Here is a 26,684-nt window from a genome sequence, read left to right as displayed (position 1 = left end):
CTCTCAACACTGATGCAGAAAGAAAACACGTAGTAGTCTATCTTTCCTGCTTGATTTTAGCCAGACCAGTCTTCTGGAAATGAATGTCTCCAGACTTCACTAGACTGATCTACTGAGGTGACAGGCATGGTCATTACTGGGTATAGACTCCTTGGTGAAGGACATATGTTCCATTGGTACGACCTATAGAAACCCAGAATCCCCTGCTCATTACAAAAAGAGACATCAGAGCAGAACTTGTTCAGACGACTGTAACTAGTATAATAATGAAGTAAAACAAAAATAATATAATGCTATTTTTTAGATTCTAGTTATCTTAAATATTGATACTGAAAGGAATAAAGGAACATAGAAGAGGTGAATGGAGGCAGCCCAATATAGTAGAAAAATTCTGCATTTGGAATCTGAGGCCCCAGGTTCAAATCCCAATTTTGTTACCCACTACCTGTGTAACCTTGGATAATAACTTCCTTCACTCTTTGGGCCTCAGTTTCCTCATCTGTACAGTCAAGGGGTTTAGACTAGGTGAACTTTATGATCCATTCCATTTCTAGATCCATAATCCTATGATTTGTAAAGATTCTAAAAGCACTTCTAGATATATCAAAGTGAGTGGCATTAATTTATTCTTTATTTTGCTTGTTTTGCTTTAAAACTTAAGGCTTTTCTATTCCTTGGTAGAGGTATAATAATGCTGGTTACCCAGGATTAGGATTGTTTGCTTTTTTCCTGACAAATGGAATAGAGGGAAGAAGAAAGGGCTTTAGAAAAGGCAGAAGAGAAAAAGGAGAGAAGAGAGATTCTTCCCAAAGAAACTGAACAAGAGTTAGAAGAAAGGCAGATAAAGGAAGAGGGCATTAAAAGAATGTATATGCATCATAGAATATATATCAACAAAGCCCTTAGCATTTGACAGAGTAAAGGGGTGCATACATAGTCTCTCTGAGGGAAAAGAAAGAAAAATAAAGGAAAGCAATACCTAGTTAAATAGTTCTCTGACCATTCACTAGAGGGCTCTACTAGCCTAGGATAGCTAGGTTGCTGTCTTGGGGTTGGTGGTATCCACTGGTTATAAAGAGGATATTGGTAATTTATTCTTTTAGGTTAGGGATTACTTGTACATAGATCCAGATCAGATTGTAAGAGAATTTAACAAGGAAAAGGCTTGCCAAAGTATGTGAGCATTGTAATAGGATTTGAAATGAGGAGGGAGACTGAATTGATGTAAGTGGGAATTCCAAGGCACTGAATGAACTGCATATGTACAAAAAGCATTAGGAATGACCTAGTTGGGATGGAGAGTCTTTCAAAGAAGTGATTTTAAAAAGTATGACAAAAAAGGGAACACATCCTAGAGGGTTTTGAAATCCAAGCTGAGGTGCCTGAATCTGAGCTGAGCAACAGGGAGACTTTGTAGGTTCTAGGGCAAAGGAGATGAGGATCAGGGTAACACCCCCCTTCCCCCCCCTGCCTTTTTTATTTTCTTTTTCATTTCAATGGAAATGTAGAATCTCATTCATCTAAAATTTCCCCTTTCAGCTCAGGGAAAATCCAGATCATTTGAAGAGTCCAGGAGCAGATAGTGGGGTCATGGAGAGATGATGAAACATCACAGAACTACCTACATTGTTACTTTAGGAGAGACCATTCACATGGAAAGTGGTATGGTTAAGTGGTAAAGTTTAGCGTTGAAATGAAAACAAGGAGCAGTGGTTAGACATTGTAAGGAGGAAGATGGAGGTTTAACTATGTCAGCAAATTCAGTTCTGGCATTTTTTAGTCACGTACAACTCTTTGGGACCCCATTTGGTATTTTCTTGGCAAAGATACTGGAGTTGTTGACCACTTCCTTCTCCAGCTCGCCTTACAAATGAGGAAACTGAAGCAAATAGTAGGTACAAGAGACTTGCTCAGGATCACACAGCTACTAAATGTCTGGGAGTGGATTTAAATTCTTTCTACCAATAAGAGCTATCCAAAGTGGAATGAGTTACTTTGGTGCTTAATGAGTTCCCCATCAATGAAGGTCTTTAAGCAGATTGTTAGATGGCTTCTTCGCAATGTTGTAGAAGGGACTGAGGATTTTGATAGAGGCAGGCTAGATGACCTTAGGAGCTTCCAAGATTTAGATTCTGTGACACTATGATCATTAACATCTATCTCCTAAGGAGCAGAATAACAGGATAAGAACTTGGGAAGAATAAAAGGAGGTTATGTGATAGATTATTATGATGGCCTCCTACAATAACATTTTTAGAATTTACAAATCATATAGTCTGACCATGGTAATGTAAAGGAAAATATCATTAAAAATCTTTCAGGACTTTGATCAATGCAAAGATCAATTGAGGCATCAGGGGATTCAATGGGGAAAGCATGCTTCCTGCCTATTGGCACAGAAATGAGACGATGGACTGCAGAATGAGGCATACATTTTTGGACATTACTTATTTGTTACTTATTTTGCTGTCCTCCACTTACTTGCTAAAAGGAAAGGTTTTAAAGTGTATAATCTCGTGTATTTTATCTTATGCATTTGAAATATTAATTAAGAGGAGGGGTCCCTAGGTTTCACCGTCAGATGGTCGGAGGGGTTCATAACATGAACAAGATTAAGAACTTCTGGTTTATGTTATTTAATTTATCACTTCATTATATGCATCTCTGTATAGTTCTTAGATGTTTCATGTGTGTAAGTCTCATCTTCTCAATTTAACTGTAATTTCTTTGATTTTAGCACTCTTCCATCTCTTTTAGTACTATTGCCTTAATTTAAACACCCTTGCCCAGGATAAATTGATCTTAATTTTTCTTCGTCATCCTTCCTACCAGGTCAGAATTTGGTGGGAGAAGCCTTTCTCAACAGGCTGGTGGCCTTAAGGAGCGAGTGACGTCCTTTGATTTCAAGGAAGATCAGTTCAAAGACCTTACAGACCAACATGAAAACTGTCGCCGGCCCACTACCGTGCCCCAATGTAAGACTTTTCAAGATAGTAACTTAATGCCTTCCTATCTATGAGAAAAGGGCGGTTGTATTCTTTAGCTCCAGGCTAAAGACATGTACTTTTTAACATCAAAGTGAAGGTGGCAGGAAGGTGAATGAACATCTCCATTCTACAGCATACTTTGGAATGAGGTCTCAAACTGGTGGATTTCAAAAATCAGAATCTCTCAATCCTAGAAGGGAGCTCAGAGGGTGTTCCAACCCATTCCTGAACAAGTATCTCCTCTACAAATCACCTGACAAGTGATATCTCTTAGTCTTTGCTTGAAGGCCCCCAGTGAGAGCTTACTCTTTCCATTTCCATTCTTGGATAGTTTTAAGGGCTAAAAAGTCTTTTTTTCCCTTTCAAACCTTACCTTCCATCTTAGAATCATTATTGTTTTTGGTTCTAAGACAGAAGAGTGGTAAGGTCTAGGTGATGGGGATTAAGTGACTTGCCTAGAGTCACACTCAGAAAGTATTGGAGTTCAGATTTGAACCCAGGACCAGGTCTCTAGGTCTGGCTCTCAATACATTGAGCCACCTAGATGCCTCCTTAGAACGTCTTTCATCAAGTCATCAATACATATATTTTCCTTCCTGCTTTTGACTTGTTCTTTCTCCCTGCTATCTAAAAAGATTCCATCAAACCTCTCTCTCTCTCTCTCTCTCTCTCTCTCTCTCTCTCTCTCTCTCTCTCTCTCTCTCTCTCTCTCTCTCTCTCTCTTTCTCCCTCTCTCCTTTTCTCTCTCTCTACTTCTACTTTTTCCTTCTTCTTCCTCCTTCTTTTTCCTCCTCCTCCTCATTCTTCTTCCTCTTCTTCTCTTCTTGCTCCTCACCTCTCTCCTTCTACTTCTTTTTCCTTCCTCTTCCTCCTCCTCCACCACCTCCTCACCTCTCTCTTTCTCTCTCTCTCTCTCTCTCTCTCTCTCTCTCTCTCTCTCTCTCTCTTTCTTTCTCTCTCCCTCTCTTTTTCTCTCTCTCTACTTCTACTTTTTCCTTCTTCTTCCTCCTTCTTTTTCCTCCTCCTCCTCCTCATTCTTCTTCCTCTTCTTCTCCTCTTGCTCCTCACCTCTCTCCTTCTACTTCTTTTTCCTTCCTCTTCCTCCTCCTCCACCATCTCCTCACCTCTCTCTCTCTCTCTCTCTCTCTCTCTCTCTCTCTCTCTCTCTCTCTCTCTCTCTCTCTCTCTCTATCTCTCTCTCTCCCTCTCTCTCTCTCTCTCTCTCTCTCTCTCTCTCTCTCTCTCTCTCTCTCTCTCTCTCTCTCTCTCTCTCTCTCTCTCTCTCTCCCCCCCCCCCCCCCCTGCCTCTCAAATTTGGTACAAAACTATATAATGTCATCTTTTTGGGGAACTCCTGGCTTTGGTATGAAAGGTCCCTTCACCTATGAAAACGAACAACTTCTCTAATTATAGTTTCAGATAGTTGTTAGAGGGAATAAAAAGTTGATTGTCCAAAGTCTCACATGGTCACACACTTACTATGAGTCTGCCAGGTCTTCTTCCAAGGCTAACCTTCTAATCTCTATGCCAATTGCTGCTGAACCGTCTTTATTTAGTACCCAGGAAAATAAAAAAAAGCAGTTCTCCACATTCTTGGTTTTGTGGAATCTCTCTACTCTGATTACATCTTCTACTCTGGAATGGTAGGTCTCCACATTAAACTTGCTTATAGAGTCAGAAAATTACAGACTCAATGTGACCTTAAGAAGTCATCTAATTTATCCCTTTTCCTATTGGAAGTGACAGAACCATTTCCTTTAAAAATCTATGGGTAAAAAGATTCTAAATATATCTTAACATTTCTTTCTACTTATTTCTCTCATCTGATCCCTCTTTTTGTAGTTTCTATTTGCCTAAATAGCAAGATATCATCAGTCAGTATTATAGAATGTTGAATATATTAGAGTTGGAAGGAAGTAGAACCTGTAAGAGGTTCTTTAGTCATCTAGTGCAGGAATTCCCTTTGCACATTGATCTTCCACCTTGAAAACTTAAAACAACAAAAACATTTATGGCAGCTGGGGGTACAGTACATATATTCCTGGTCTTGGAATCAGGAAGTCCTGAATTCAAATTCTGACTTAAATATTTACTAGCTGTTATGTGATGATCCTGGGCAAGATACTTGATCTCTCTCAGCCTCATCTATAAAAGGGTGTGTGGAAATAATAATGACACCCACTTCATAGGGTTGTTGTGAGGATCAAATACAGTAACCTATGTAAGGTGCTGTATTAATGCTGGCTAGGTGACTTGCCCAGGGTCACACAGCTAGTAAGTTTCTGAATCAAGATTAGAATGCAGGGCTTCCTGACTCTAGGTCCGGTGCTCTATGCAGAGAGTAGATGCCTCTACTCCCTGAGGCATCTTGTTCAATTATGGGTTGGATCTGACAGGAAGGCTTTTATGTTGATATTCAGAAATGAACCAAAAAGGGTATCGACTTAAAAAAGAGTAAATTCTTTATCTTGGATCAGAATATGCCCTTAAAATGTTCCTGTAATCCTGCCTAGAGGCATTAGACCTGGAATTAGGAAGACCTGAGTTTAAAGGGTGCCTCAGTCACCTGCTATCTGGGTGACCCCTGGGCAAGATAACCTCTCTGACTCAACTTCTTCATCTCTAAAATGGGAATGATTGTGGAAAGCACTTCGCAATGTGATTTTAAAAACTTTAAAATATTATACAAATGCTAGCTATTATGGAATTCACTTCCCCTCATTGGTTCTAATTCTGCCTTCTAGAATCACAGAGAACAAGCCTGTTCTCTCTTCCCAGAGAAAGGACTCCAGATATTTGTCATCTTTTTAAATATTTCTATATTGTTCATTTTTGTTAAGGGAGTAGCCTTATAAAACTAAAATCCCCAAACATGAACCCAAATAAAGAATTGAAAAATTGTACACTTTCATCTGCATTCAGAAAAGATCTTTCTCTGGAGGTAGAGAGTATTCTTTGTCCTAAGTCCCTCAGAAGTGTCCTGGATCATTGCATTGCTGATAGCTATTTGTGATCTTGTCATACCATGCCGGAGACTTCTTTCTCCTACACTAACCATCCCTAGCACTTTCAATCCTTATTGCAATAGTAAGGCCACTCCAGAGGGAGAGTAGGGTACTGGAAGGTACAACGGGCCACCAGATTTGGTTTCAGAGGACTCGTATTCAAATCCCACCTCTGTCACTTACTACCTGTGTGGCCTTGGGCAAGTCACTTAAACTGTGTGCCTTAGTTTTCTCTTCTGCAAAATGACAGCTTTCAAGGTTCCTTCTAGCTCTAAATACATGATCATTCCAGTTAACATACCCTGATTATTTGAAAATGCAAATAATAAAATCATATAAATGAAATAAAAACAAACTAAAGATGCAAATGTAAATACCCTCTTGAGGAATGGAGGGTAAATATTTATACTGACAATAAATTTTGTCCACCAGTAGCCAGGTAATGACCTCAGTAAAAATAACAAACAACATCCATTGTGATTTCAACTCCTCCTCCCTTGAGGTCATCATGGGGACCTGGATTGAAGCCCAGAGTTAAATCCTTTGCATATGGCCAAAGTTGTCCTTAAAACATGGTTACCAAAAACTTCTCTATGATCAAATAAGTCATCATGTAAGTTGGTTTGTCTCTTTTATTAGATCTGATTGCAGTTAGATTGGTCTTTTCTTCCTTGTTTTCTTGTGGGCATGCAGTAAGTTGGCCCATTATGATGAGTTTATCAAAGGGACGTGTCGGGCAGTGCTCATCATCTGCACTCAGCCTTCCTCAAAAATAACAAGCTCAGCGAGAGACTCGTCTTTGAATCAAAGAATTCTGAGGGGTCAGACTGGAAAGCATTGAGGCCAGTTCCCATCCAGTGGCTGGTGGTAGGCAGGGGACAACAGACAGGGAAAGCTGGACCCTGGGAATCTTTCTTAGTCTCAAATGTTCGCAAATGCAAAGCAGTTTGGAGAGTGGGCTGCTCCAAGCCAGCTCCCTGCAACAAGAAAGGTGGCCAGATGACAGACTCATTGTCAGAAGAAATTGAATGACTTTGTGAAGTACCAGATCACTTGCTTGGAAATTCAAAGGAACCAGACGTAGCACTTTACAGTTTGTCGGTCCAGAGGTGAGAGAACTCAAAACCAAGATGGGTAAAAAACAGTTTCCAGAATACCTGCTCACCCAACAAGCGGGTCATCAAAAACGGAGGGTATTCCATCAAAAAGTCTAGTCAGGTCACTTTAGAAGAGAGCCTTTTCTTTCCTTTTGTTTTGCACATTGAATGTTACTTTTCAGTGTCACTGATGGTGCTGCAAAGTGATTTTCTGGAGGAAATCAAGGCATGTAGAAAATAGTTCTATCTGTAGATTGGGTGCCTGGAAGAGAAGGGATAGTTCCCTATAATGAGAAGAGAATGAAGAAACAAGGTGGTAAGGTGATCAGGGTCATGGAGCAGAGCTTGTGAGCTCAGATGGTAAGTCTAAATAGAGAATGGAACTGAGCAATGGTTTGGGAAGCAGAGATGAAGTGTGTGAAAAGTCTTTAATGACAGTCTTCCTATAACTAACATGGCTAATGTTCGTATAATGCTACTCTAAGCACTTTGCAGTTCTGATCTCATTTGTTCCTCACAACCCTGAAAGGTAGGTGCTGTTATCCCCATTTTACACGGTGGAGGAGCTGAGGCAAAGAGAGGTTAAGTGACATGCCCAGGGTCACACAACTAGTAAAAACCCAAAGCTGGATTTGAACTCAGGTCTTCCTGATTCCAAGCCCAGTGTTCATTCACTCCATTCCACCACCTAGCTGCCTCTTCTTATTTTCCGTAACAACCTTGTATATAGATTGAATGGTATTACCATCTACAAATGAGTTAAACCCCGGCATCTAGCAGTGCCTTGACCCAGCATCCAAGTCTCCTGACTTTGGGTCTAGGCTTCTTCCTCCTTTGATACAATCCAAGTATCTTCTCTCTCCAGTCCTTGGGCCTCTAACCTTTGATTCTTGTTTTCTAGATCCTGGTATTCAAGGACATGGAAGTTGTACTAGCTTTTATCTTCAGGGATCTCAGAAAACTATTAACACACACTGCAAAAGCAAGAAGGAATATTTAGAGGACTTTGCCCTCCATTTTCCATACAGGTAAAGAAACTCAAAAACCTAAACTCCCTTTCCTCACCTGCATCTTTTCCTGAGGAATACTTGGTCTGACGATCTACTAGGTGACCTAGGGTGGTGGGTTGATCCTCGTGCTTGGACAAATTAGTTTATGAAGTGAAGCTTGGAGACATGGACAGACTTGTTCTAGTTTCTAGTATGTGGCACCAGCCATGGAGCTGGAGTTTAGTTGTGGGAAATTATAGAGAACAGGAGTTTTCTATTAGAATCGTAACACTCTTCTCTACCAGTTAGAACCCCAACAAACTTCTATAAATGGAGAGAGCTAGGAACTGTTCCAATGAGTTGCCACAACTATGTTCTGTTTGTCTTTCTGTCAAAAGTAATTACAGGATGTCTATGAAATGCAACCTTGGTCTCCTTTGCTTGAGGAAGAGGAGGCTGCTTTGACTTAATAAGGAGAGATGAAGGGTTCCTTGATGGGCTGGAAGAAATCAATTCAATTCAACAAGCATTTATTAAATACTCACTATGTGTCAGGCACTGTGTTATATGCTGAGAACTGAATGTAAAGAAAGGCTGGAAGCCTATGAGTCTGTTTTCAAGTGACTCAAGTAGCCTAATGGAAAAAGCATGGAAAACCACTATTTACAAACAAGATATAGACAAGATAAATTGGAGTCACTATTAATTAACTTAATTAAGAAATAATCTAAGAAGGATGTCAGATTGCTAAAAAAAATTCTGTAGAAAGCAAAAGTAATTAAAATAGGGTCAAGAGGTTGATGAGGCAAAGAATGTGACACACAGGAGAAAAGGAAAGGAAAGAGAATTCTCAATTATTGGGACCATATGACAGGTATGAAGGTATGAAATTTAAAATCTAGACAAACCAAAGAATATGTACCTTGTATTCTAAAGAATGATAAGGAGGACAGCTAGATGGTTCAGTGGATTGAAAGCCAGTTCTAGAGATGGGGAGGCCCTAGGTTCTAATCTGGCTTCAGATACTTTCCTTGGTGTGTGATCCTGGCCACATCATTTAACACACATTGCCTAGCCCTTAATACTGTTCTGCCTTGGAACCAAATCACAGTATTGAGTCTAAGATGGTAGGTAAGGGTCTGAAAAAAGGAATGATAAAGAGTATCCAGAGGTTTCATCAGATATAAGAAAATCTGTTTCTTGCTTCAAAAGGAAGAAGTATCATGGCAACTGGTAACTCTATTCTGAGTGATATGGAAGTGGTTGCATATAGGCCTAATTTTACCCATTGGGAACTGCTTTGATTTCCTAGAGTATACATCTAGAACAGTGATGGCAAGCCTTTTAGAGACCACATGCCATGTCCTGCCTTCCCCAGAGACCTAGTACCATGCCTTCCCTATCTTACCCTAGACAGGGGAGGGAGGAAGTATTCACATTGAGCTGCTAGGCAGAGGGATGGGTAAAGTGAAGAATGTCTTCAGGTTCAATGGGAAGGGGGAAGGGAGAAGCTTCCCAGAGTCCCTCTGCCTTTCTAGTAATGAACTCTGATGAGCAATCACATACATGTCCACAGAGAAGGCTCTTCATGCCATCTGTGACATGTGTGCCATTGGTTCACCACCATGGATTTAGGACTTGACAGAGAGCCATATGAAACTTATCAAACCTATCAGCTACAACTCATAAATAGTGTCTTGTGGGGATAAATTATAACATCAGAAGGAACCTAGAAAAGTATCTATTATCAGTACTTAGAAGTTGTCCTGGTCAGGAAACTGAAGCACTTAGGGACCCAGATGTTTTCTCTCTATTTCTCATTATACTCTGGGAACTAAGTAGAAAAAAAAAGAGCATAAGAAGTGATCAGATGGTTATCTAGTTGATATAAACAAGATTTGTTGATTTTTTTCAATTATGGTTTAGGATGTCAGAATGAGAGGCTCTTGGGCAAGGGTGAAGAAGACTAGGAAGAAAATATTTTGCCTAATCAAGAGGACTTTTAAGCTGCAAATGGAAGGAAATGGGAATAGCTCAGTTAAAATTATAAATTGAGACATTAAGTGTGATATTGAAAGTTTGATAATAAAAGAAGAATAATAGTGGGAAAGGCATTTAGAAATTTGCAGGAAAAAATGGGGAAGGTCAGAAGATCATAGATGTAAACGTCTATATAACAATGTCCAGAGTATAAAGGGCCAATCAATATAATTTGATAATTTAAAGTAAATATGACCTAATGGGCATCACTAAGAAAAATTAACTTCTCTACCTGGAATATAACTATGATAAGGTGTGCTTTGTTCAAAAGGAATTATTGTAGGATTCTACAATGAACTTAAAAAACATTTATTTGTGAATAATTCCAATATAATTGGTTTCCTTCATAACCCCTACGTATGGCATATAATGAATAAGCATGGCTCTGAAAAAGGGGTCCATAGATTTCCCCAAGTCTGCCAAAGGGGTCCATGGCACATACACACAAAAATTCAAAGGTTTGAGGGAAGGGATGACAGAGAAGTACAGAGAAGTAAGGAAAATACACTCAAATGGAAGGCCATGGACCTGAGAAAGGAGGCACAGAGAAAAGCATCTGAAGGAGAGAAGTGCAAAGTATTATAGTCAAAGGAGTATGCTATTGACCATAGGAACAGATGAGAAACAAAGCTGATGATGTGTTTCTAATGCAGATACCCAGATTGACCCAGGGTAAGGCATAAAGGCATTTACTAGTTTAATTCTCAGAGTCTGGGCAGGGCTTGATTTAGGGTCCAGAAGGCTCTATCAATGAAGACAAAGGTCATTCATTCAAAGGGAAGAAATAGATTGTCAGCCAAAGTGTGAAGAAACTATTAAGAGAAACTCCTATATCCAAAGCCAATTCGAATCTTTAATAATCCTCATTAGAGAAGCTGGTAGAATTGTCAAGGTCTCAACAATCTCATCTTCTGTAGGAGAAGCAGGGCTGGGGGAGGTGGGTAGAGGGAGAATATGGGCTTGCTACACTTTGCTGACTGATGAAGCCACGAGTTTGGTGTGGTTTTTTGTTGTTGTTTTTATCAAGTCTTTGCCTCTTGAATGGAATCTATACTTGCACTGGCCAAGAACTCAACATAATCCCTTGCCTTATGTGTACTGATTGGGATATTAGGATGAGAAGTCCTAGGGGAGGGAGGTTGTATAAGGAAACCTCAACCTCTACGTTATCAGTCACGTAGAGGTTCTGGGGAGACTGCTGGGATTGTTCTTTTAGCTCTCATCCCTCTTAGTGAGTAAGTCCACAGTTCTGCATCTCCACAAAGAATGCAAGCTCTCACCATCACAAATTCTCTTTGCTTACCTACTACATCAAGGAGAAGTAGGGCTCTGGTGGTGTTGCTTAGAGTTTTCTTAAGCCTTTTGAGAAAAGGATGTATGGATCTTCATTGATGCTGGTGGTTCCAGTTGAAAGACAACTGGGCTTAGTTCTTGGGTAATTAGGAAGGCCTCCAAATTGTAATCTTCTGGTTTCTGGTAGAAGAATGAATTGGTTAGATGATTGTAGGGGTGCCTTTTGGATAATGGACATAAAAAGGAGAAACAAAAATGTAGTCTGAACTTACGTAGCTTAGCTAACCTGTGGAGGTGAAAACTTTCCTGTACCAACAGGTGGGCATCCTTTGTGGCTATGGGGGAACAGAAAGGGGAGGAGCAAGGAGGGAAAGTGGCATCCCTGTGGGCACGTCCATAACCATCAGAATGTCATCTCGATCCAGCACAAGTATCCAATCCCATGACTTTATGGCCAAAGCTAAGTCAGGAAAGGGTCTGACTGATCTTGCTAATGACCGTATTAGCAATTTAATCATTGATTCATGGTACAGAAAGAACATCACCCCCAAAGGGTTGGGGAGGTATGATACTAGAGGCCTGCAACACTGATATTTCTCGCTGATTATCTACTGGTTCTCCCTGCCCTCAGTGGCTTGGGATCTTTGTTCTTGGAATTGGTTTTCTGCTTCCATCTCAGCACTGCAGAGATGCCTTGGCCTGGCTTTTAGTTTATGCCCAGTATCATTTCTTTCTCAGAAGAGATTATTCTCTGCTTTCCTGCCCTGGGAATTATCCTTAGCACCCTTGTGGGCCCACTCTCCTCCCTCCAAGGGATATGATGGTATTATCAAATGCCCCCTAAACAGACAGCTTGAGACTAGAAAATGGTAGCTACTTGCTGTCTTGCAAGCTCCTTAGCTGGGGCTTTCCAGAGAGAGAGAAAGATATTGGATCTGGAGCAATAGCTGAAGCAGACCCCTGAGGAATCTCCTACACTACAAAGATGAATTTTCCATTTTGTAGGAAGTCAGTTCCTGGCTCAGGCATATTTGGAGCCAGCTTTCAACCCATGCAAGCTTATCAGCCTGGCTTGGCAGTGAGACCCCCTCTCAGACCAATAAAAGTAGCTACAGAACTGCACTCCTGAACTGGGACACAAAGTGACTGCTATTGTCACTTGCCTTGCAGGGCAGGTCGACCCCTGGCTGTACTGTACCATACAGTGTTATGAGGTTCCTTCAGGAGCTCAAGGATATATTATTAATATACCTTTAAACCCAAGATTGCCAAGCTGGAGGTTTGGGAGCCTTGGCAGGATCAAGGGTCAGTGGAAGAATATGTGAGCTCCTTTTGGACTCCCAGGCATGACTTGGCGTGCCATATTTCTATCCTTGGTCATCAGTCTTTGGTGGGCTTGGCCATGCCCTTTCCTCAGTGAAGTGACTTGGATGGGTTTGGCTTATCCACACCCTATCTCGTGGTGCTTATTCTAGTAGCGTGCACCCATTGAAGCTTGCCTTTGGTGGCACTGAAGTGGTTGGTGGGGCTCTCCAGCACTCTGCCAGCCAGGTTGGTCTGAGCTGCCCTTGACCACTTTAGGAGAAATGCCAAAGAGAGAAAGAAGAGATAGTGTTCTAGGAGTACAAAACATGCAGGCACCTCCTCCATATGGACCCATACATGACTGTGGATATATAAGAGTGGGGAAACCTTCATCTTCATCTCCACAAAAGATCTGGCTTTATGGAGGGGTACAATTATTGCTTTCTCCCCAAAGTCTCCATCCTTAAGGACCTGCTTCAGTAGCCCAAAGCTTGTTAGTGGACATAATAGGCGGAAGGTGAACTTCATGACTTAGTCATATTTAATCGGATAATCATATCTAACATTTATGTAATGCTGTCAGGTTTGAAATGCATTTTACCTCTCTTCTCTCATTTGATCCTTATAACAACCCTGGGAGGTAGGTGCTATTGTGATTCCCTTTTGGCAGCATGCGGAGGTTAAGCGGTTTTCCCAGGGTCATATAGCTAACGAACATCAGGGGCAGGATTCTAACTCTGGTACTTCTGACTCCAAGCGTTCTCTGTTAGGCCACCCAGCTTCTTACCTCATCCTTATCTTGGTCTACTTGAGTACATAGTATGATTCATCTTGGAGGCCAACAAGCACATCTAATGGCCCTTTGGGACTGTCCTATCACAGGCTACTTTCCATGGCCCAGCCTTGTAAGTAGACCAATTTTTGGTTACAGAATTTGGGGTACAGAATTACAGAAAATATTTATAGAGTCTGAGAGTCTTAGCCAAAGCTGCATTTGAGGCGTGGAAATACCATCTTGAGGGTCTGCAGTTCTGCGATCATTGCCCATGCTAATTATAAAATCCACCTCCGCTGATCCAAGCTGGAGCTTAACTTTTCTCTCACCAGGGTTCTCAGGCATTGTGACATACAGAGAGACGCACTATTGCTACAAAAACCTGAATTTTGGTACCTAGCGTAGAGCTGCTCGGACAAGTCCTTCTACAGATTATGAATCGGGCCATTATTCAAACTCAAGCAGGTCTACTCTAGAGTTATTTTGCCAGCAGCAGGCCTAGGAGACATCAGTCCTGATATCCAACTGACTGTTCTCCAAAAAGGATAAAAACCACTACATGCTAGGAAGGGAGCATCAATCTCTAGCAGACTCCCACATATCTGCCTGAAAGTCCTGGTAGACAGTGCTTCATTCTGCTATAAAAACCTAGTTGGGGCTTTGGAAACCCATTCAAAACTTTATACACTTGGGATTTTGATGTCCCCCATAGCAACATGTGCCTGTGTGTGTGTGTGTGTGTGTGTGTGTGTGTGTGTGTGTGTGTGTGTGTGTGTGTGAGATTGTCAGTCCCCCTGGATTCTGCTTATTCTACTTCTGTCCTTATGTGATCATGAAATTCAGTTTTGTGACATTATCCCCATTACAAGCAGAAAATGCCATCTTGATGTGAGTCAGTTACTTGACCAAGATGGCTCCCTTCATATCTCTTGTGATGGGCCTCCCAATCACTACTGAGGCTACTGGCTTGTTCTTGAAGGAAATTCTTTGATTCCACACTCTTCCCTCTCACTTCATTTACAACCAGATTGTATTTGTACAGCGGCCCTGTGGGTAAAGACTCGCTTTCCCGTAACCAAATTAGAAGAAAGGATCCACGTGAGATATCATGTGAAATTATAACAATTCAAGTTCAATAAATTTCAATAATCTGTTAACAATGAGAAGTAGGAAATGGCTAACAGTAAAGGTGCTGATGATTACTATTACCAAGCGAATTGTAACAGAGGCAAAAAAAGTCACGACAGGGAGGCTATCGGAAGCCCAAGAAACCACCTTGGCCATAAAATGAGATTTTTTTCTTGTTAAGCAGAGTGACTGACATGGGAGCCAATGGCAATGCCAGTTTAGAATATGAAATTGTTTGTAAAGTGTTCTGGACTACAATGGTAGAACATGACATCATTAAGCCCTGGAATACTTCCTTAAGGAGGCTTTCTCAGTGAAATCCCTAGATGCTTAAATGATGGGCCTAGTAATCTACACAGAAAAATCAGTTGGATAAAGAATCCATATCACTGAGATTACAGTGTGTAGTCCAGTTAGTCCATTGGCAGAGGTCACTGCAGTCAGCTAGGTGGCATAGTGGATAGAGCTCTGATTCTGGAGTCGGGAAGATCTGAGTTCAGACACTGCCCTGGCCACGTCACTTAACCCTGTTTGTGTCAGTTTCCTCATTGGTAAAAAGAGCTGGGGAAGGAAATAGAAACCTCCCCAGTATTCTTGCCAGGAAAATCCCAAACGGGGCATGAGGAGTCAAACACAATTGAAATAACTGAACAACCACAAAAGAGGGCATTACAAATGGATAATGAGTTCAGAGCAAGATGGAGCGCAGGATTATTGACTTAGAGTTAGAAGGAATCTTAGAAGCCGTCAGGTGCAACCCTCCCATTCTACAAATGATGAAACAGAGGCCCAGAGAATTTTAAGTGACGTTGCCCAGGGTCACACAAATAAGTTTCTGGGGTAGGATTCAAACCCAGGTCTTCCTGAAACCAAGTCCAATGCTCTTATCTTCTTTACCACACTGTGATAAAATGTGTGCATTGTTTTCTCCGGTCCCAAGTTGGCCCTTGATAAATTCCCTCTTAAAAAAAACAAACATACCAGTGGTAGTCTCCTGGTGAAATCACATGATTGTAAATCATGGAACACTGGGCTTTCTCCATCGAATTAAAATGCAGTGACGTATGGTGTAGAAGCACATCAGCTGTCGTGACTTGGGCAAAAGAAGTGATATCAAGGAATCTAACCTCAGCCCAGTCTGGCAGTTCATGTCTAAGCCATAAAAATGTGTTAGATTGTTTAACAGTTAACAAAAGGAGGTTTGCTGAGCCATAAGCACGGGAAAGTTAAACAGCAACGCTATCATGTTGGCTCAGGAAAATGCAGCTGGGACAAGAGATTGAACTATGTACTAATCAAGTGTCAGGAACAACTTCCTTGCTTTTTAGTGGGAGAAATAACCTACATGGAAGGTACTGTGGCAGATACAGCTCCTGCTATATGCCGTGCATTACTGAAAAAGAAGGTGCTAACATTCCCTACTCTTAGCACAACTCTGTAACCCTGCTGCCCACTGGAGAATTTTCATGTGCTGACTCAGACTTATCGAGTGTCTCTACACTGGCTTCTGCCGTTCGTTTTCCCCTCACTTCATGGCCTGTAGTTCTTGTCATCGAGAATCACTTAGAGGAGATGGGGGTCCATTTGGAAGACTTGTGGCATCTTCGATGAACATCTAAAGTGGCAGATAAGCAGTCCTGCTTCTGGGAAGCTCTTGAGCAGAGGACTAGGTCCAGCCACCCTGTTGTGTGCTCTGCACCATCAGCTCTTACTAAAACTAGCAGTCAAGTTGGTAGGCCTCTTATCAGTGGGGAGTGGTTTCCTTCCTGCCTACTCCATGCTTGACTTGTGGTGGCGCCACCAGCTCTTAAAGTCTGTGGTTATTATTAGGTGCTCCATCTTCTGGGCCATGCTGCTGCTGCAAACGTTTAGAAGAAGGCGTGGGGTGGAACACATCTAATTGCTGTTCCCTTAATCCAATAGGCACATTGAAGGAATCCATGCCAGCCATGCAGATGTGACATGGATCAGGGAGATAAGATAAAGAGGACGTAGTAGTTGAGTGCCTGTAAAATTCCTGGAAGGCCCCCTGAGAGGCAGATGGTTATCAAAGTGTTTTGAGAACTTTGAGAAGTTCTTAAGGGAGATGATCAGTGAAAAAAAATCTCAAATCTCCAATTAAATCTCCAGCTTAAGGAGCCTCTTAGAGATCTTTGATTTTGGCTCAGGGTGTGTCCATGTCCCTCTGGAGGAAGCCATCCTAACCCCTTCCCTCTTTCACAAGATGATCTAATTTGTCTGCATACTATATAGGCATTTTTCCAGTGACGTGTGGATATTCCCAGAGGTGGTTCAACACTAACCTAACTGATTGCACATGTTTTTCAGGTTCAGTTGAATAGTTCAAGATATTGTTTAGATAAACCATGACACCCCAGGCAAACATGTCTGAAAGGACGGCATCCATAAGCCTTTGGAATCTGAAGGGAGGGTATGTTACAGCATCCAGAGGCTCCTATCTAAAAGGTTGTCTTCCACTAATTCCCCCTTATGGATACCCATTAGATTAAATCCTTTTTTAATGACGATAACGTGTCAACTCCAATGAGGTTGCTTTACTTGATCTAGTACATATGTGACTAATGGGAAGGAAGGGGTAGGACACCAGTTCGGGAGAGTAATTGCATCCTGATTCTGATGGCCATTCCACAATCAGAGGTCTCTACTCTTTTTAAAAGTACAAGGAGCCCCTCCTGATAATATAGAAGGCCAAAGAGCACCATCAAAAACTGGCATTGATAAACTCTCCTCAGAGCATGGGTAGGAGAGTCCATATACCCTATGGAATCATTCTCTATGGTACATTAAATCTCATGTCTTGGATCCTGATGGGCAGAACTCATGCTTAAAATCCTAACATGTTCCCAGGAAGTTATGGGTTGGGTTCAAGTGGAGGAGGATAGGGCTCAGAGACCCTTCACTCTTCAGCCCAATTTGGTCCAGCTGCCTCTGCAAAGCAACACTGAATTCCCATAGATTGGCAGCTTTTATCTGCAAGTAAAGGTTTGTTAGCGAGAGCCTTCTTGGGGGAAGGGTTTTGAAATGTGCAGGATGCTGCTGGTTTAATTCTCAACAAGAGCAGAAGGTAATCCAGAATCAAGGTCAGGTCCACTAAAGATGATTTTTGGAGAAATGTAAGATAGATAGACCAGGAGGTGGGGAAGGGAAGAGATTTGGTCTTGAGAATAACACTGAAACTCTGAACCTGGAAGATTTAAAAAAGCTTTGGACCAAAAGATAAGGATAATGAGGATCCAATTTCAGTTTCAGGGATCCAATTTCTGAATTCTCCAAATTGGACTGGTTTCCTCCCTTGCCTACAATGTTCTCCATCCTCACTTGGAAATCTTACTCTCTTCAAGACTCAGCCCAAATCCCACCTTTCCCAGTTCTTCCAGTTGTTAGTTCCCTGGCACCAGAAATTACTTTGCATATATACTTTGTATTTTCTAATCTGGGTATGGTGATATTTGGATCAATAGGTCTAACACAGTGCCTGACACAGAGTATGTGCTTAATAAATAATTTAGCATGTTATTAAGCACATTATGTTATTATGTTACTAAGTACAAAATAAGTAGCTAATGTTTGTTTAATTGAATTAGATGTAGCAAACTTTTCCTTGTTTTGTATCCACTCTCTTAAAAGTTGGTTGTCCCAGAAGGAGTTAATGATAATTGATCAAGTCAGTCTATGAATTTATAGACTCATACAATGTAGAACTGGATTGGACCATCACGATCATGTTGCCTAACCCTTCACTTCATGGATAAGAAAACTGAGGACTGGTTAAGGCTAAGTGATATGACTCTATATCACATAGCTAGTTAGTTATTGAGAGGACTTGGATTGGAACCCAGGACTCCCAACTCCCAATCTAATGCTGCTTCTACTACACCAAAGATTGTGCCACTGAGTCAGACCAATGACTGAAAGTCAGAATCAAACAGGCTGACTCACCATCCTTTCTTGGTTGGCATGCCTTTTTGAGTGTGGGCTACTAGCAGAGTCAGCATGGTGGCTAGGAAGGAAATGGGGGAGTTAGAGGGGAGACTGGCATTTGACTGTTCTATCTGCTGGTTACTGAAACTGAAAATCTTTTCTCTGCCTCCCTGAAGAGCACAAAATGAAAAGAGCAATGGCCAATCTTACTGGTCCCCAGACCGTGCTTGTTATATTTGGAGTAAACAACATTGGGTAGAGAGGGGCAGCAAGTATGTCAAACATCTCTCTCCCCCAGGTACATGTGGCCCACAGGATTCCCAATCTGAACCAGATTAAAATGGAACTGGTAAATATTTAACAAAAATAAATAAAAATACAACAGAACATCAATCATTTTAATATGTGGTTTTCTAAAACAACATGCAGCTTCAAGAATCCTTATGTAAGGTTGAGTGACTATATATTTGAAGTTGATAGCACTGCTATTTAGATAACTTTCTAAGACTATGTTTCAGAGAAGGTACTTGAATTGGTAGAAAGAGTTCTCTCAACTAAGGGTTTCCAACACAAATGAAATTATAGATCCAGGTTCCTTCCTACCCCTCTGAGGCAGTCTTTGGGTCCAAGTATGTAGACATCTTCCATTCTTCAACTCTGTGGGGCTGGGAAATCTTTCCTCTAGGTCTCTGGAAACTAAATGTGCTGTGTTATAGATTAGCTTGGCTATCTTCAAGCCCCACAATGTCAAGAACTAGACCATGGGACCCTCAGAAGATGATGGGCCACCTTCGAGATAAGCTACCCCTTCAGAAAAGTCTACAGCCCACAAGGTCAATTCCAAGCAAAGGGTATGTGCAGTTTTAAATTATTTTGCTTTCCCCTGCCTTATTTCACCCTATTCATGAGATGTACAGCCAAATTCACTCCCATTCTTGTCTTTTCTGGTCACTGGGCTCTTGCTCATTTCTCTCTGGGCCTAGAAGGGGTCTCCTGCCCCCTCTCTACCTTCACTTTCTTCAAAGCATAACTCTGGTGCCACCACCTCCAAGAAGCCTCCAAAAATACCCTCTTCCTTCTCCCCTCTTCTATCCTCAATCCTTCTTCCACCTGAAAATGATCTCTCCTGTAATTTCTCAGAGTACTTTGTTTAAATCCTGCCCCCTCCCTTTTGCAGGATTTAAAATTCCTGCAAAAATCCTAACCTTCTATCTTAGAATCCATACTAAAAATCTGTTCTAAGGCAGAAGAATGGCAAGGGCTAGGCAACTGGGGTTAAGAGTCACACAACTAGGAAGTATCTAAGGTCAGATCTGAAACCAAGTTCTTCCAACTCCAGGCCTGGAACACTATTCCACTGTCTGAGCTACTCTGCCCTATTATATTCTAAATTGTGTTATTGGTTTTTGTGTCCACTTCTTATCTCATAGGATGTTAGATAGATAGGTGGCTGGAAAAGATCTTGGAGGTCATCTAGGCTTTAACCTCTTTTATCTAAGAAGTAAGGATTAGAGTTTAAGTGCCTTGTTCACACAACTAGTAAGTAGCACATCAAGGGTTTAAATTGAGCTCTTCTGATTCCAAAACCAGTGTTCTTTCTTGACTATAAGCTACCAGGGAAACCAAGGGTTAGATTTTCTTTTATCTTTGTGTCTCCATTACAATTAGCATAGTTCTTTGAACAGAATTGGCAGTTAATGTTTGTTGAATTGAATTGGAAGCATTTATTATGCACCTGATATATATAGAACAATTCAATACTGGATCTCATGGGGGATATAAGAAATTTTGATGATGCAATCCCAGCTGTTGTATCTAGATTAAAGCTAACAAGTGTCAGCTTCATGCTGGACATTGTGGGTGGCAAACAAATATCAGGTAGGATCCCTGTCCTCATTGAACTGATAATCCAGGTGGAGAGAAAGGGCTCAGAAACATAGAAGAACTAGGGAAAACTGGTAGCAAACCTGTTTTTTATAGGGATACATGGAATGTAAACAGCTGGATCAGGAAATTTCAGCCTGGGAAATCAGCATGAGTTAGTTAGATCTAGGATACGTCCTAAAGGAAAGGAGATGTTGGCATAAGAGTTATATTTGAAGAATATATATATATATATTATGGACATGGATTGATTTGGAGTAAAGGAAGATACATGGTGGCATGATGTGTGGGGCCAGTGAAAGCATTATAATATGTGGAGTAGCAGGTGCATGTTGGGGAAGAAGAGGTAACAAACATAATTTGGGACTGGATGGTGGGAACTTCAACTACTAAGTTGAGAAGTTTATTGCATAGGTTAAAGCCTATATTATTTGTTTGTGCTGTGCCACAGTTTAGAAAGTCCTCTAGCCACTCTGGTCAGTTTCTCATTAGCCATTTAGGAAAAATATGATGGCTGCCCAGTCCATCTCCCCTCTAAAACTATTTCTTAAAATGGATTTGAACCAAAGTGTTGAAGAGTTGTAGGTCCCACCATTCCTCCTAACCAAGTATTTGTTTTAAAAGAGGATTTTAAGGGGAACTGAAAGAAACAAATCACTAGTGGAAGAATGTTGATGACAGCCAATGGGAGCATATTCATAGGAGGAGTACAGAGCCCGTCACATCAGTTCTTTTAGGTGATACCTCCTCAACCTATATGAAACTGTTTTGCCCTTCAAATATTTGTAGATGGTAAGATCCCATGGTCTGAAATTTTAAGAGAAGATTGTTCAGAGGACAAAAAGATCCTCAAAAAGACATTCTGATAATGTAACTATGAATGAATCTGAAGAAAAAACATCTAAGGACACATCAAGTATGCTTGGGCACATTCTCCTCTCTAGGAGACTGAATTAAGAATCGGTCCCGGGAAAAGTTATTAGTGGAGGAGCCCAGGAGCTCCCTCTCTGCCCCTCTGTCCCCAAGGGAAAGCAGCTCCAGCTTCCTGAGGGAGAAGAGGAGACTGGAGAAGCTGAAGAAGGGGTTTCACTCTCTTGCCAGAGATGGGGTTGAAATTCTATCCTTGGTGGTTCAATAAACTTTGTTTTCTGCTAAAATGCCAGTCTCTGGGAAGAGCCCCTCTATAAGATGTTGGTGGTCATTAATACCTCCACGTGAATGAGAGAGCTGAGAGTTGCTTTAAAAGGAGCAAGGTGTAAAGAGCAGATTTGAGGGCCGTGGGGCTGAGAGAAAGGGGACAGAGTGATAGTGAGATGGACTGTGGTTACTGAAGACAGACTTTCTTGACTTCATCATTTTGTTGAGGCACATGTGTCTATGTTCCTTTTGAATTAAGGGGGTAGAGAATCATGAGGAAATGATGGAAGAAGCTCTTACTCTCAGAAGGTACAGGAGGATCCTGCTGAGGTGGAGATCAGGGACATGTGACTTTCTAATAAGAAAGGGTAGGCTGAGAGCTGTTTGACTTTCCTCTATTTCATCCTATCCCATAACCTCCTCCTCTTCTATCCTGTTCAACCAATCTCATCTCATTCTCTTCCCTTTCTCTTCTCTCCTAATCCCAGCCCCCACTCCACTCCTATTGTCTTCCCTCCCACTCCCCATTTCTCATTCTACCTAAATCTATTACTCTGTCAAGACATAATAGCCCTGCCATTCCACCCCTGTTAGTCTTTTTCCCCACCCTATCTGGTCTTGTCTTCCCCAAAGTAAAAGTGAGCCATCTGGGCACAAAGGGAAGAGCTGTTGGCTAAGTAAAACAATTGCTAGATGGGCAACCTGTCCCCTCCACTCAATTACTTTTTTGATGGAAGAGCAGTAAATCTGTAGACTGGGTTGTTCTAAGCTCCAAGTTAGAAATCAGCTCTTTTAGACAATTCTGAGTCTCATCAGGGCAGCTAGACAATGCAATGGTGAGAGTTCTGGACCTGGAGTCAGGAAGACTCATCTTCCCGAGTTCAAATCTGGCCTCATATGCTTACTAGCTGTATGTCCCTGGACATGTCACTTAAACCCTGCTGTCCTTAGTTTCCTCATCTGCAAAATGAGCTGGAGAAGGAAATGGCAAACAATTTTAGTATCTGCCAAGAAAACCCTGAATGGGATCAACAAAGAGTCTGAAATAATTGTACAACCAAGTCTTATGATGGCCAACTGAACCAGAGGCTGCTTTATTTCAAGATATATTAATTTCTTCAAGGTGGGTGGGGGGGGATATGTGAAGGTTATAAATCTAGAAAAGTCTTCAGAGATTAAATTGTCCAATCCCCTCATTTTACAAACAAAGAAACTGAATCCCAGAGGTGCTATGGCTATAAGGGGAAAAGAACTCTTCAAATGACCAAATATTGCAGAAGATATTGGATTAAAAGTCAAGAGATTTGTAATTTACTTTTAGCTCTGCCTTTACCTATTGCCTCTCTAGGACACAGTTTACCTATTTTATAAATAAGAGGATTTGGCTAGAAGATTGTGAAGCAGTATTCCAGCTTTGACATTCTGTGCTTTTATGATTCCATTTGTGAGTCTAGAAACAATAGGTCAGTATGATATCAAAGGAAACAAAGTTTTTCTCCCCTATTTCAAACCTTCTTCATTTCCACTGCAGCCTGTATTTACCATTGAGGTCAAACAGTGTCCCATTCTTCTCTCTTGTCTTCACCATTTATCAATGGCTTCTTTCAATTAGGCCCTTTCTCTAGACCAGTGGTTCTCAACCTTTCTAATGCCGTGACCCCACAATACAGTTCCTCATGTTGCAATGACCCCAAACCAAAAAATTATTTTGGTGGCTACTTCAAAACTGTAATTTTGCTACAGTTATGATTCGGAATGTAAATACCTGATATGCATTATGTATTCTCATTGCTACAAATTGAGAGGTTGAGAACCACTGCTCTAGACCTTCCCTTCCCTCTCTACATCATGGGATCCCACCCCTTCTATGCTTGGCCCTGTGACTCACTCAGTCTTGACCCTCACATAGGTCATAGTAAGGAGGGTCTAGTCTCCTCAGTGGAACATGACTCATTCTGAATTTTGAGTGCAGAGATGAGAGATTGAGCAAAGTAGGGATCAGTACAGTGAATGGTGGTGGGAAGAACACTGGCCTGGAGTCCAAGCTCTGTCATGAACTATCTTGGAGGCTCTAGGAGAATCACAGCCTCTCTAGGCTTTAGACTAGACCCCCACCTTGCCCCTTCCACTCTAAATTTATGATGCAACCCATCTAACCGAAGTGTTATGAACACTGAATTTTATATCTCCCAAGAGGAGAACTAGTGCTAAAAGGGTGGAGGAACAGCATAGATTTTGGCTCAATATAAGTAAGTTCCCCACTTCCCTGGAGAATTCAAAAGATCATACATAGCCTTAGAGCTGGAAGGGATCTTAGAAAACATCACATCTTAGTCGAATCTCATTTTACAGATGAGGAAACTAAGGCACAGAGAAATTAAGTGACTTACCTAACAGTCACACAGGTGATTAAGTGGCAGAGGCAGGATTTGAACTTTTGATTACAAGTCCAGCACTCTTCCCACATTGCCAGGGTGCTGTAGTCCTTGTATCTACTGAATGACCACTGGAGTCAAACTACCACCCTGCCCCACTTATTCCCACCCTTACTGGCTCCACAGTAGGTAAGGAGGGTCAAGGTAAGTGAATTTCCCCTGCTTACTGTCTTGTCCAGGACTCACGTTCTGGTGACCTCGGTGATACCTCCAAGAAGTACCCACATTCCTCCTCTGAGAAGCCCTTTAGAGGACAGGTTACTTAGCACCCGCTTTCCAAAGCAAAAAGCCCGACTGCAGAATTTTCTGGGCTACCAAATGTATGGGTGGATCACGGGGAGAACAGATGCATCAGGCGCCCAAGTGTCACGCATGGTGGTGGAATTTAACAACATCAACTTCCCAGCCTCAACTACTGTTCATTCATCATGATGCCTGATTCTGCTAGTTCTTAATCTCGGTCACTGGGCATTCAGCAGTGGAGCTCTCCGTCCAGGGAAGAGACCTCCCTTAGCAATATTACTTACCATCGTGGGCCAATAGTTTCCTTCCAGCGGAGCTGAGTGGACTGATGGCCAGAGGCTGTCAGGAGTATAGTAGCAATCTGTTTGGTCAGTCTTTAATAGTGCCACCACCTCAACCCAGAAGCTGTTACTGTCACTGGAAATATGTGATTCCAATAAACATTGATGACTCAAAACCATTACTTATCTTATCCAGGGTTAGTCTTTCCACGGGGAAAAATATCAACCTCATAGAAGAATGACCAGTTGTAAGTATCAGTTCGTGCCTTCAGTTAAATTTATTATGCTGTTATGGAGAAAAACTTGCCTTGTCACATTGGACCAGTTATTTCAGCTCATCCTTAAAATGAGGGAGGGGGATAATACTTGAATTATTTTTTCCTCCTAGAATTTGTATGAGCCCGTGTGCTCTTGAAAACTGTGAAGCACTATGCAAATGTAGCCTATGACCCTGGATTCAAATCTGTCTTCTCCAAAAGACAGCTACAGATTTCCTGGGTAGAGGTTTTCTCCTCCATGTCCTGGATTGCTAACATCCTTCTTCCATCCGTCCAAGAATTTACTAAGCACTTACTATGCTTGAGGCCCCCTGATAGGCATTAAGGGAGATATAAAAATGAATAAAACAGCATGTCTGCCCTCCAAAGGCCTCTGGTTTTGGGGAGAGGGGGTAAGGGTAAATACAGATTATAATAATAAAGTCACATAAATAACAAAAAGCTAGGAGGAACCCCCTCCCGGTTGAGGTCATCAGAGAAATCTTAATGGGGGAAATTGGCATGAGCTGAGCCTTGAAGGTATGGATAGAATCTTCAACAGGTAGAGCTAGCTCAAAGGGAGGATATTCTAGGATGGTGTTGTTCAAAGATCACCAAAGCTGGGAGCCAGGAGACCTTGGACAAGTCACTACCCTTCTTTGGGCTTCCTTACCTCTCAGAGGGCATAAAGATCAAGTGAAAAAATGGATCTCAAAGCTCTTTTGGAAACTTTTTTTAAACTAAAAATCTGAAAGGATTTCATCATCAATTTGCATGGGAACTAGACTACAATTTTGCTGTTTGATTGAAGAACATTTGCAGAAGTTTGGGAAGATGACATACTAACTCAGCTAGACAAGCCATTCCTTTCCTCATCTCTAATGAGAAGACTCAAGGTCTAATGAGAAGGTCTCAAGAAGGTAGAATGACTTCCCTAAAGCACCCCAAGCCATGGAGGCAACTCCAAGTCCAAAATCAGACTTTGTGCTAATTCAGGCACTGGAGTTTCTGTTGGGAAGTGAAACAGCTAAAAGGGGGATGGCTACAAGTTGTTTACTTGGTGAGGCTATCAAATCATTGAGTTTTTTTGCTAATAAACACTTGCAAATTTTCTGTTTCCAAATGAGTGCACTCTTCAGAGAAAAATCCCTTTGGGAAGCACATACTTCCTTATTCCAATATTCTGCCCTTGCTAAAAATATTATGGGTAATACCCTTTGGAAATGCCTTTGGAATCCACAGACAGCTTCCAGGTGGTGTCTTTATAGCTTCATTCTCCCTCTCATTAGACCTTGGACAAGCCCCTAATTGTTAATGATGTAGTGTGGCTTTTCTTCTCCAGATAAATGTTCTCCCTCCAGTCTCCTGGCCCATCAGTTCCCCCTGTTCTTTCACTTCTATTCAGGCATCATTTTCTAACCTTTCCAATTCTTAACCCTGTAATAATTAAAGGCCTATGCTCTAATCTTCCCCCTCAAAGCTCTTGCTCTACCACCACTCACTGCCAGTTTTCATTCTGGATCATCCCACTGAACACAGTTGAAGGAAGCCATGCAGTCAAGCCAATGGGGACCAGGGAACACAAGTGCAGTCTATCTACTTTTCAACTAGTCCTCAATGTGATATAGAGCTCTCTGTTCTCACCTAATTTTCATGGCTATTAAGCCCGCTTCCCACCCAAACAGCTTTTCTAGACTTTCACTTCTTTTTAAGACTCTACCCAAAGTCTCTTAGCTCCTACTCTGCTGAGAAAGCTCTCCCTCATCTCTAATCTACACTCCTCCAATCCTTCTACCTGTAGAGTTTCTCCTTTCCACAGTCTCTGAAGACTAGACTGACATTTCTGCTTGTATTCTTGATCTTTCTCCTTCCATCTTTTCAAGAGC

The 26,684-nt window shown here is 41.6% G+C and overlaps 1 protein-coding gene across 8 annotated transcripts in view; it reads left to right on the top strand.

Annotated features, from left to right (window-relative positions):
- C7H3orf22 (chromosome 7 C3orf22 homolog) overlaps nt 1–26,684 on the top strand; it is a 67,935-nt gene that overhangs the window by 30,836 nt on the left and 10,415 nt on the right. For 3 of the 8 annotated variants that reach the window (XM_016424520.2, XM_016424519.2, XM_016424518.2), the window contains exons 4-7: nt 2,833–2,975; nt 7,991–8,117; nt 19,278–19,412; nt 24,738–24,789. In XM_016424520.2, the coding sequence (XP_016280006.1) occupies nt 2,833–2,975; nt 7,991–8,117; nt 19,278–19,412; nt 24,738–24,783 (451 nt within the window). In that variant the 3' untranslated portion in view covers nt 24,784–24,789. The other 5 variants (XM_007500300.2, XM_007500299.3, XM_016424522.2 and 2 more) reach the window with 3 other exon arrangements.

The sequence above is a fragment of the Monodelphis domestica genome, chromosome 7 (genome assembly GCF_027887165.1).
Source record: "Monodelphis domestica isolate mMonDom1 chromosome 7, mMonDom1.pri, whole genome shotgun sequence".
Lineage (NCBI taxonomy): Eukaryota > Metazoa > Chordata > Mammalia > Didelphimorphia > Didelphidae > Monodelphis > Monodelphis domestica.
Note: the sequence above shows the minus strand (reverse complement) of the source record. Positions and strands in the feature narration are given on the sequence as shown.